The sequence below is a fragment of the Glycine soja genome, chromosome 20 (assembly GCF_004193775.1).
Source record: "Glycine soja cultivar W05 chromosome 20, ASM419377v2, whole genome shotgun sequence".
Lineage (NCBI taxonomy): Eukaryota > Viridiplantae > Streptophyta > Magnoliopsida > Fabales > Fabaceae > Glycine > Glycine soja.
This window is the reverse complement of record NC_041021.1, coordinates 11,571,107-11,583,200: the sequence shown is the minus strand read 5'-3', so window position 1 is coordinate 11,583,200 and position 12,094 is coordinate 11,571,107. Positions and strand designations below refer to the sequence as shown.

Here is a 12,094-nt window from a genome sequence, read left to right as displayed (position 1 = left end):
AACCTGTTACTTAATTTTAAGATTTTTTGAGCAATTGACATGCATATTTATATTTGCAAAAATATTATAGATGTATAAACTTTGTGTCGTATCAAAGAATCAATCAATGTGAGTTAAATTAAATATCAATGGACATACTTATTAATTGCCAACATTACAACATTTGTCGATGCACATAAAGAATCAAGAGTGAGACACAAAGATTAGCAGCATGAGCGTGGGAATTATGGGATTTGGGAACCTCACGATGGACCGTTATTCTTTTATTTCAGGGTATTGTTAATAAACATGAATGATTAGATTAAAGACTTGATAAATATTTTTTATTAGAATTACAGTACGGAAAAATATATTAGTCGCATTAAATTTTATTTTTTATTCATTAATAAATTATTTTCTTTATTTTGTTATTCTCTAATAATTATGATGTTACAAGTTGCGAATGACACTGAGAACAAAAATAACTTACTTATATTCTCCAAATTTGGGTTTTAAAAAATGAATTTAATTATGATATGCTATTAGTGTAAATTAGAATTACACTAAATGTTACTTTTAAATTAATTGTTATAAAATTCAATAATGTTATCATACATAATAATTCATAATTTGACTATACAAAAAGTATTTATATTAGTGTATTTTAATTAATAAAATTCTTTATAAATTGATAAAGAATAATAAGAGTTTAATTTGTATGCAAATTAAGTTGAATAAATTTTTTATCTGTCAATCAATAAAAAAATTATTCTTAAAAACAATTAAAAAATATTGTTATATGTGTTTTAAGTACATAGTTACTGTAAAAATTAAAAATTATTATTATATATAATTAAATAAAAAAATCACATCATTATCATAAACTATTTACTCTATTTTTAAAAAAATCAAAAACATTTTTATCAAATAAGTTTTATAGATTTTACACTTCAAAGAAAATGTTAAATAATAAACAATGGCTTCGTTATATCACTGCTTTTTCACCTAGCTCTTCCGTAAGATGACATTATTAATGTATTATGCTACAGAAGTTTTTTTTTTTCTTTTTTATTCATAAATATGAATATATGATTCTTTGGTTAGGAAAACTAAAAATTCTTACCAACAAAGGTTGATATATGGGATAATGATTTGTGTCTTTTAATCAAATGATTTAGGGTTTGAAAATTCTGATTGACCATTAAGTATAAAATAAATTATACTAACAACAGTTAACATAAGTGATAATGACTTGTATCTCTTAATTTTAATCAAGTGATTTAGAGTTAGAATTTGAATTGATTTTTAAGTATGAAATAAATGGTGTCAGGAGAAAAATATCTACCTTATGTGTGTTTAAGCTACTTTTAATAAGGATAACTTTATAACACTATCATAATTATAAAAAAAAAAAAAAACTAGAAAACGCGTATAGGAAGATATAGTTCAAAGTTGATACATTCAAAAAAGTTGCACGTACGCGCTATTTGCAAGATTAATATAATCAGAAAAACAACTACTAAAAAGCACGACGTGAAATTTGAAAGCACCTTTTTCCCTCTCTCTCTCTCTCTCTCTCTCTCTTATATATATATATAGGCAATGGTACCACCATCCAAATCCTCGATCCTCTATACCTATTCTTTCAATTTGTTCATCAATAGCTTCGTTCTACTACTTGATACCTTCCTGTTATATTGCTAATTAGGCTTTCTCTGATCAAAGTTAATTAAGAATGAGCTTGAAAGCTCTTTTTGTTGGGTGCATAATATGGTTGGGTTTGGTAGAATTGTCAATTGGAGGAATAGTGAGACACTACAAGTTTGATGTGGAGTACATGATCAGAAAACCAGATTGTTTGGAACACGTTCTGATGGGAATCAACGGTCAGTTTCCAGGCCCAACTATTAGGGCTGAAGTTGGTGACATTCTTGACATTGCTCTCACCAACAAGCTTTTCACGGAAGGAACTGTTATTCACTGGCATGGAATCAGACAGGTTTGTTCACTTTTGTTTTTCATGTCATTTTGGCCTATCATAATCCATTGACAAGTAACAACAATTTGTATTTCTTAACGAAGTGATTTAAGATTCAAATTCTTATTAATTTTTGGATATAAAATAAATCGTATTAAAAAAAAAATATTTATCTTTATATGCTCAAGATTTTTAATAAAGATTTATCACTATGACAAAAACAATTTCGTATTAGTTGCAAAAAAAAATCATTTTAATCTTATTTTCTAATCACATCAATTAATATAATTTTATATTTATAAGGTCTAAATAAAAAGTATGAATTAGCCATTTTGACCTCATGCATATTACTCCCAAACCCCTTATTACTAAGCCGATCCAATTGATTTTTAGTTAATCATTTTATTTGATTCAATCTAAAATATCTTTTGAATTTTTTTTTCACAAAAATGATCTTCAATAAAGTGAGTTCTAAGATAACATTATAACAATAGAAACATAATCCATTAATAGCATATTTTTTACCAGGATAGTTTTGAAGAAAAAAAAAAACTAAAACCAAATTTAATACTCTTAATTAAATTAACCAAAAATTTTAATCATCATAAATTAATTAATTGAATCTTATAATAAGTACTAAAGCTAGTATTATATTTATCTCTTCTTCCATCCTTGGTCCACTCCATAATAGGGAAGACGTTTTATATATTTTCCTTTTAATTAACATGCCGAGTGCTAGCTAACTCAAAATACCATTTTAAAAGTTTTTTCTAATTTATGTTTTCAGGTTGGAACTCCTTGGGCAGATGGAACTGCTTCCATCTCACAGTGTGCTATTAACCCAGGAGAAACTTTTCATTACAAGTTTACAGTTGACAGGGTAATTACACTTCTCTCATCATTTCTTCTTCTTTTTTTTTTCTACTTTTGATGATCTTATTAAGAAGAAACATTAAACTTTAATTAAGTCATTTGTATAAGTGAGTGAAAGCATAAAATTGCGTCGTTTGTCATTTGTATTTTCCATTTATATGGAAATCTATATCAATTGATGTCCCATGTGTACTCACTACTACAATTAAGTGTTTTAAAAATGGTTATTGGAGACATTCTACGATAGTTTTAAACTGTTTTTTTATTTTTGGTCGAGTCAAAAGCTCTTATTGGTTTCCAAACATTAAAGTAAGAAACAAAAAAAAATGTTTTTAAAAAACAACTATTTTTTCTTTTCATTTTATGTTTTCAATCAAATAAAAAAATATATCTTCGTTAGTGTTATCTATTTTTATGTAACGATGTATTCATGGATATTATATGGTGCAGCCTGGTACATATTTCTATCATGGACACCATGGTATGCAAAGAGCAGCTGGGTTGTATGGTTCATTGATAGTAGATTTGCCAAAGGGACAAAACGAACCGTTTCATTACGATGGTGAATTCAACCTTCTTTTTAGTGATTTGTGGCACACAAGCTCACATGAACAGGAAGTTGGCCTCTCTACAAAACCACTAAAATGGATTGGTGAACCTCAGGTAATTAACTCGATTAAATTAACATAAATTCTATTTTTCTTCTCTTTTTTTCTTTGCAAATCTTATACATAATTGAGTTATCAATAAAAAGAATAAAAAATAACCTTCACTATATATTCCTTAATTATGTGTTGAAATAAGATGCAAGCATATATATGTATATAGTTATTACTACTTTAGCTTGTTCTGTGTACTACTTTAGTTTGTTCAATAACAACTCTTAAATTTTGACAAATTCAAACAAGATTCTATTATTAATTTTTACTGAGTACATAACTAATTATTTTCATAACTAACGTAAGTTTTGTCTCTATAATTCATTTAATCTTTATTTCTTTGTATCTTCTAAAATTCCGTGAAATAACTTAAACTTGAACATGTGGCCCATCTGCGCAAAGTGGTAATGAATTTTTATAATATAGGGCTTCTTTCTTCACTCCCCAACTGTTTTTCTTTTTTGTTGAATGATAAAAGAATTAAATGGTCGTAATTTCCACTTTTTTTAGACTCTGCTCATCAATGGAAGAGGACAGTTCAATTGTTCCCTTGCTTCTAAATTCATCAACACCACCCTACCCGAGTGCCAATTCAAAGGCGGTGAAGAATGTGCCCCTCAGATTCTTCATGTGGAACCAAACAAGACCTATAGAATCAGGATTGCAAGCACCACATCCTTAGCTGCACTCAACTTAGCCATTTCGGTGAGTTCTATACGACTCTATATATAATATGTTTGCGTTTAATTTATTATTATCTCCCTTTTCCTCCCTCTATTTAATTTTAAATTTTTATCGTCTCTTTGGATTCCAAATCTTTTGGGTGCCCATTCACCATGCCATTGAATAAGCATCCAAGTGACAATTAGCTGTCAGATGAGACCACTTTAAAATATTCAATTTATTATTCTCACTTTTCACTTAAATCCAAATGATATCAACTATAGAAATCCACGTTAAATCATCGCATCTATTATTGATTGTTTGTTATGCTAAGAATTGAATAATTTAGGGTATCATGTCTAGGTGTTATGTTAATAAAGACTTAACTATTAGTTCAAGAAAGTTAGTAAATGATGTAAAACACAATAAAGATAGACGATTTCAAGATCGATAGATCTTTCATACATAAAATAAAAGATTTTTAGTAGATGGGAAAATCCGTGATTTTCTTATGTTAAGTCCATTAATTACCACTACCCTCATAATTTCTTTGCGTGTTGCAGAATCACAAACTTGTTGTAGTGGAAGCTGATGGAAACTATGTTACACCATTTGCAGTTGATGACGTGGACATTTACTCTGGCGAGAGTTATTCAGTGCTTCTTCGCACAGACCAAGATCCAAACAAAAATTATTGGCTTTCAATTGGCGTTAGAGGAAGAAAGCCTAGCACCTCACAAGGCCTAACCATTCTAAACTACAAGACAATTTCTGCCTCGATTTTTCCAACTTCTCCACCACCCATCACACCCCTTTGGAATGATTTTGAACATAGCAAAGCATTCACCAAAAAAATCATAGCCAAGATGGGGACCCCACAACCTCCAAAGTTATATGACCGAAGGGTTTTCCTTCTAAACACCCAAAATCGAGTTGATGGGTTCACAAAATGGTCCATTAACAATGTGTCGCTAACATTGCCACCAACCCCTTACTTGGGCTCCATCAAGTTCAAAATAAACAATGCTTTTGACCAAACGCCCCCACCTATGAATTTCCCACAAGATTATGACATCTTTAACCCTCCCGTGAACCCTAATGCAACAATTGGCAATGGGGTGTACATGTTCAACCTTAACGAGGTTGTTGATGTGATATTGCAAAATTCAAACCAATTAAGCGTGAATGGTAGCGAGATTCACCCTTGGCACTTGCACGGACATGACTTTTGGGTTTTGGGATATGGAGAAGGGAAATTCAAATTAGGTGATGAGAAGAAATTCAATGTGACACATGCACCATTGAGGAACACCGCAGTGATATTTCCATATGGTTGGACTGCCTTAAGGTTTAAGGCTGACAACCCAGGAGTTTGGGCCTTCCATTGTCACATTGAGCCTCATTTGCACATGGGAATGGGTGTGATTTTTGCGGAGGGTGTTCACAAAGTTGGGAAAATCCCAAGAGAAGCACTAACTTGTGGACTTACAGGAAAGAAGTTAGTAGAAAATGGACACTACTAAAACTAGTCATAGTACCAACATAAAATAAATGTTAAATGGTATTTATTTAATTTAATTTTTCAATGTTCAACTAATATTACATTTAAATTTACATGTTAACGTTTATATATATGTATAAGCTTAAGATTATGTTGAATAATGTCAACACCAATTATATCTCACTTATCTATATACTATACATTTCCTACTCGTTTTTGGAAACTTTTGTCACATGTCAACTTCTGGTGTTATAAGTTTTCCATGTCTCAACTTTTGATGCAATTCATTTTTGATGCAATCCTACCTCGTAAGGGCATTGGATTGAAGACTCCAAGTAAATTGGGTCAGAGATCCAAGGGAAGGCCCTAGGGTTCTCATGAGCCTTAGGGTAGATTTCGGGCCCATGGGCTAAGTATGAGCCCGCTTATCTATGTAAATATTAGAATAGGTTTTTCCTTCTTTTGGGCCTTGTATTTTGACCATTCTTGTAGTATAGGGTTTTAGCCTTGTATTTGAGGGCATTTTGGGTAGTCTTTGTAGTAGGGACTTTTTTTTTGTATTTTCATGTATTTTGTCAAGGAGGTGAGCTTAGTTTTTAGATGGGTGTGTGTAGCTAAGCTCTAGCTTCTCAAGGAAGCTTCTCAAGGAGGTGAGCTTAGTTTTTAAATGGGTGTGTGTAGCTAAACTCTAGCTTCTCAAGGAAGTTTTCTCAAAGAAGCTTCTCAAGGAAGTTTTCTTAGGAAAGCTTCTCAAGGAAGCTACCTAGTCTATAAATAGAAGCATGTGTAACACTTGTTGTAACTTTGATGAATGAAAGTCTTATGAGATACACTTCAAAGTTCCACTTCTTTCCCTCTTTTATTCCTTCAATTTCGTGCTCCCCCCTTCTCTCTTTCTTTTCCTCCATTAAAGCATCCTCTTCAAGCTTCTTATCCAAGGCAATTCTTGGTGGTGAAGCTCCTTCTTCCTTGGCTTATTCCCTAGTGGATGGTGCCTCCCCTATCCTCTTTGATGCAAGCTCCATTGGAGCTTGTAGGCCTAGGATCTTCTTCATCAATGGATTCCTTTGCTTCTTGGAAGATAAATGGCAGCGGAATGGAGAAGGAAGAGAGAGAGGAGACGCCACTTCAAGGAGAAGATGAGTCTAGAAGAAGCTCACCACCATAGGAGGCCATGGATAAGAGCTTGGAGGAAGAAGGAGATGAATGAAGGGAGAGGGAGAGAAGAGCACGGAATTTTATGCTCTAAATGAGCTTTGAAATCTGAAGTTTAATATTCAAATTATCAAAGTTCATTTAGAGCACAAAATTTCGTGCTCTTCTCTCCCTCTCCCTTCATTCATCTCCTTCTTTCTCCAAGCTCTTATCCATGGTCTCCTATGATGGTGAGCTTCTTCTAGACTCATCTTCTCCTTGAAGTGGCGTCTCCTCTCTCTCTTCCTTCTCCATTCCGCTGCCATTTATCTTCCAAGAAGCAAAGGAATCCATTGATGAAGAAGATCCTAGGCCTACAAGCTCCAATGGAGCTTGCATCATGTGGTATCAGAGCATCTTCATTTAGGTGATGTTTTTTTGCTTCCTCTATCTTTTTGTTCGGTGAATTCTCTTTAATTCCTTGTTCTTCATCTTATTCTCCATGTATATCCTCCATTTTCTTGTGGTTTGGTGCTGTTTAGAGTAGATTCAAAAAAAAAAACCGATTAAATCTTAGATCTACACTTGTTCTTGCATTTCTATGGTTCAAATTTTGTAGATCTACTCTTGAATCTTGTTTTTGTGTTGATTTTAGGTTCTATCATTTTTCATTCATAATATTCTTATGTTGAACCTTAGATCTAAATTTTCTTCCAAAATATTGATTAGAAAAAAAAAACACAAAAATCTAAGTGTAAATCACTTAATCCATGTTGTCTTAGAGTCATGTTTAGTCATAGTAATTGTCACATTATGTTCTAAGTTTGTGTTAAATTTTTATTTTGTTGATTGAATTCTAGATAAATTTGTTCATGTATTCTTGTCATTCTTAGCCTATCTTTTTAATTTTGAGTCTAATTCATGCATGTTATTTAGTTCATAACATGTTTTAAATCAATTCCTAGAAGTAGTCTTGTTCTTGAACTTTTTTTTTGTTTTCTAAGTTTCCTACGTGATGCCTATGATGAAGTTGAGTTGTGGTGCTGAGTTGTGGCTGGATTTGTGAATCAAATAAGTCTTAAGCTCTCTTTAATTGTGTTATTCAAGATAATTGAGCATAAGTAAACACAAATTGTAACTATCCAAGCCTTAAGCAACATAAACACTACTCTTGATTTCTAGGTTGAAATCGCTGGTGCTGGCAGCTTGAACATACAAAATTGTATAAATTATTGGGAATTGGTCACTACGAGTTTTGAGCTGAAATTTTTACTGAAGTTTCTAGACATCTGGAAAAAAATTATAAAAAAAGAAACAAGCGATTTGGATTAAAGGAAAAAATAAGAAAAATCACACAAGTTGGCAGAAAAATCAGTGTCCAGGAAAAAAAAAGTGAAAGGGAAGTGTGCTTGTTGTTTTGGCTCAACAATTTGTTCTATAATTGGTGTCTATTTTATACCAATCCTAGTTCTGAAATTTAAATTGAAAATTCTTGTGAAAACAAGTGCCAAAACTAGAGGTTTCTTGAGTCTTTTTTTTTTTAGTTTTTCTACTCTACTCTACTCTAGAGCCATTCTAGGTTTCTCTGAGTCCTAGCTTGCTTTTTTGTGCTTTTCATTGCTTTAATTGTTGAATAATTCTTGAAAATTTGTCTTGTTAAAACTCTATTGGTTTAGCTTTCATTTCATTTTTTTTTGGTCTTTGGTTATTGCTTGTCTCTTTGTTTCCTTGTTTGTGAGTTGCCATATAGGGAATTGGAAAGGAGGATTGGTGCCATATCTTGAAGAATTTGAGTCAAGAAGAAAGGGGCCAACCACCTTAAGAGCTATTGGACTAAGAAGCACTCCAAATTGAGTGAAACACTAAAGAGAGAATAGCCACCACAATTGAGGACCTTTTTTTTTCTTTGTAATTTTGTAATTGACAATTTGCTTTGCTTTCAAATTTTGTAACAAAAAGGCCTTTCATTGGAAGTAAGTTGGGAGCCTTCGCTAGGTCACCCTACTTCCATTTGTGTGTAATAATTTTAGGCAATTTTCCCTTAGGATAGTGAGTGTTTTGTTGGGAACCTTAAATGAGGTCATCCAAACACTCTTAGGATCCGCCTAGTTTGCATTTCTTGCACTTTAATTTCTTGCTTACTTTCATAACTTATTTCCTTTACCCTCCATTGTCAAACCGCCTAGATAGCTTGTCTTTTACCAATTAGTTTTTACCTTATCTTTCACACCTCTTTTAGTGTTTATTTTGGCTAGTTTCAACCATAGTTTCTTTTACCTTTTTTTTCAAACCCCCAACAAGAAAGAACCATAACTTAGGAACCAACATGAGTCTTCATTCTTCATCTAGTGTTAATGGTGAGGGTTCTACTCCTAAGGACCCCTTGTATAAGATATTAGATGAGTTGAGATCCCTTAAGTTGTGGAAAGAAAAACAAGAGAGAAAAGAAAAAGGTAAAAAAAGAGTGGAAGAAATAAGTCAAGATGAAAGAGAGAAAATAAGAGAGGAAGAAAGAAGAAAAATAATGAAAGAAATGAAAAGAGAAAAACATGCCTCCTATAGTAGTCATAACTCTTGCAAGAGCATAAGTGAAGAACTTCGTGACTATTATGAAGGAAGGCATAGGTCACATCTTAGACCTCACTCCCATAGGAGAGAAAATGAAAGAAAGCCTCAAGAGGTTAACATTAAACTCCCATACTTCCATGGGAAGGACAATGAAGAGGCTTACTTAGATTGGGAAATAAGGGTAGAGCAAAAACTTAAAAGAAAGCCTACTTTAAAATCTTATGGCTATCATTCTTATCCAAAGAAAGACCAAGGTCTAGGCATCTTAGGGGCAGCACCTTCTAAGCCCAATGATGATAAGGGGAAGAAAATAGAAAAGCAACCCCCTAAGGCTAGTATGCAAGAAAAGACTAGCTCCATAAAGTGCTTTAAATGTCTTGGAAGAGGACACATTACTTCTCAATGCTCCACCAAGAAAACCATGATTATGAGGAGCCAAGACATTTATAGTAGTCAAGATGAGGCTACTACTTCACCTTCCTCTAGTGAAAGTGAAGAAGCAAAAAGGGAAGAATCTAGTGAAGAAATCTACCCCCAAGAAGAAGGAAAACCTTTAATGGTTAAGGAGGAGTGTAAGGAGGTAAGTGTCTCCTCCAAGAGGTTAGCTAAGAAGGAAAGACATTTTGAAATAAAGACAAATATTAAAGAAATTTCCCCTCTTAAACAACCTCCACATTTTCTCCTTTGTAAAAAGACACTTGTTAGCATTGCCACACCTCTTAGGCTTAAGTTTATTCCTCAAGTAAAGGAGTTGTTGGATGAGGGTTTGGTTCGCAAGAGATTAAATCCTTGTGCTTTGTTGGTGCCCAAAATAGGTATTATTAGGCACCAAATCCCTAAAATAGGTGGTGTGATGAATGCTTTGGGTGGTGCAACACTCTTTTGTAAAATCACTCGTGCACTCAACATCTTCATGATTTGTGTACATAGGGACTCATTAGGTAGGTTTGTTCTTATTTTTAGTTTCAATACAAACTTAGGCACTCATATGGGAAACCTTAGGTTTGTCATACTTTTTGGTAGGAATAATCAACATGAAAATACAGAAAAAGGTATGTTCTATTGCTTTACTTTTCTTAATTTTTTAAATTGTGATCAAGGGGTTCACATGAACCCTAAGAGAATAAAGGTCATTCCTGAGTGGCCCGCTCCACCAAGTGTAAGAAAAATTTGGGGCTTCCAAGACTTAACAAACTTTTACAAAAGGTTTGCCCCATATTTTTCTATACTTGTAGCACCACTCATTGAGTTGGTGAGGAACCATGTTCCTTCATGGGAAGATGCCCAGGAAATGAGTTTTCAGACCTTACCTTACTTCGACATACTAAACACCACTAATACATATGTTTTTGTTATTTTTACAGGTGTTGAGGGAAAAAGCCCGGAGTTTCAAGAACCTCGGGATTTGAGGTCAAATCCTTTTCAAGGGGGAGGGAATGATGCAATCCTACCCCGCAAGGGCATTGGATAGAAAACTCCAAGTAGATTGGGCCAGAGATGCAAGAGAAGGCCCTAGGGTTCTTATGAGCCTTGGGGTAGATTTCGGACCCATGGGCTAAGTACGAGCCCAATTATCTTTGTAAATATTAGATTAAGGTTTCATTATTTTTGGGCCTTGTATTTAGGTCTCCATAATGTAGGTAGGGTACCCTAGAAATATAGGATTTTTCAGCCCTTGTATTTTAGGGCACCTAAACTAGTTTTTGTATTAGGGGTAGTTTTGTAATTTTGCATGCACTAAGTGGATATTTGATGTGTGTGGTTGGAAATAAATTTAATTGAATTGGTAGAAGCCCAATCCAATTAAATTTTAGAGGGGGAGATGATCATTTGCTTACTACACCCCATTGCCACATCATATAGTCACACTTTGTGCATGTCCTTCATGCTTTTCATGCCTCATGACACCTAAGCACACTTAGTGTAGAATCTTGGAATTGATCTTGGATTAGTGGGCTGAACCATAACTAAAATTCACTAATCATAATTAGTGAAATTTTGGCTCCAAAGTTTGGCTCCACAAATTCAATTTCAAATTCAAGTGAAATTTGAATTTCCCTCCAATTTTGTGTGACACTTAGGCTATAAATAGAGGTCATGTGTGTTCATTTTTTGGAACTTTGATCATTTGAATATTAAACTTCAGGTTTCAAAGCTCATTTGGAGCACAAAATTGGAGGGAAATTGAATTTGAAATAGAGGTCATGTGTGTTCATTTTTTGGAACTCTGATACCACATGATGCAAGCTCCATTGGAGCTTGTAGGCCTAGGATCTTCTTCATCAATGGATTCCTTTGCTTCTTGGAAGATGAATGGCAGCGGAATGGAGAAGGAAGAGAGAGAGGAGACGCCACTTCAAGGAGAAGATGAGTCTAGAAGAAGCTCACCACCATAGGAGGCCATGGATAAGAGCTTGGAGGAAGAAGGAGATGAATGAAGGGAGAGGGAGAGAAGAGCACGAAATTTTGTGCTCCAAATGAGCTTTGAAATCTGAAGTTTAATATTCAAATGATCAAAGTTCCAAAAAATGAACACACATGACCTCTATTTATAGCCTAAGTGTCACACAAAATTGGAGGGAAATTCACTTGAATTTGAAATTTAATTTGTGGAGCCAAACTTTGGAGCCAAAATTTCACTAATTATGATTAGTGAATTTTAGTTATGGTTCAGCCCACTAATCCAAGATCAATTCCAAGATTCTCCACTAAGTGTGCTTAGGTGTCATGAGGCATGAA

At 33.6% G+C, this 12,094-nt stretch overlaps 1 protein-coding gene across 1 annotated transcript; it reads left to right on the top strand.

Annotated features, from left to right (window-relative positions):
* Nucleotides 1–1,582: 1,582 nt before the first annotated feature.
* Nucleotides 1,583–5,853, top strand: LOC114402378 (L-ascorbate oxidase-like). The gene is made up of 5 exons (XM_028364917.1): nt 1,583–1,978; nt 2,745–2,837; nt 3,281–3,493; nt 4,000–4,194; nt 4,716–5,853. Exons 1-5 carry the CDS (start codon nt 1,715–1,717, stop codon nt 5,673–5,675), a joined length of 1,725 nt encoding a protein of 574 aa, XP_028220718.1. The 5' UTR covers nt 1,583–1,714; the 3' UTR covers nt 5,676–5,853.
* The last annotated feature ends 6,241 nt before the right edge of the window (nt 5,854–12,094 follow it).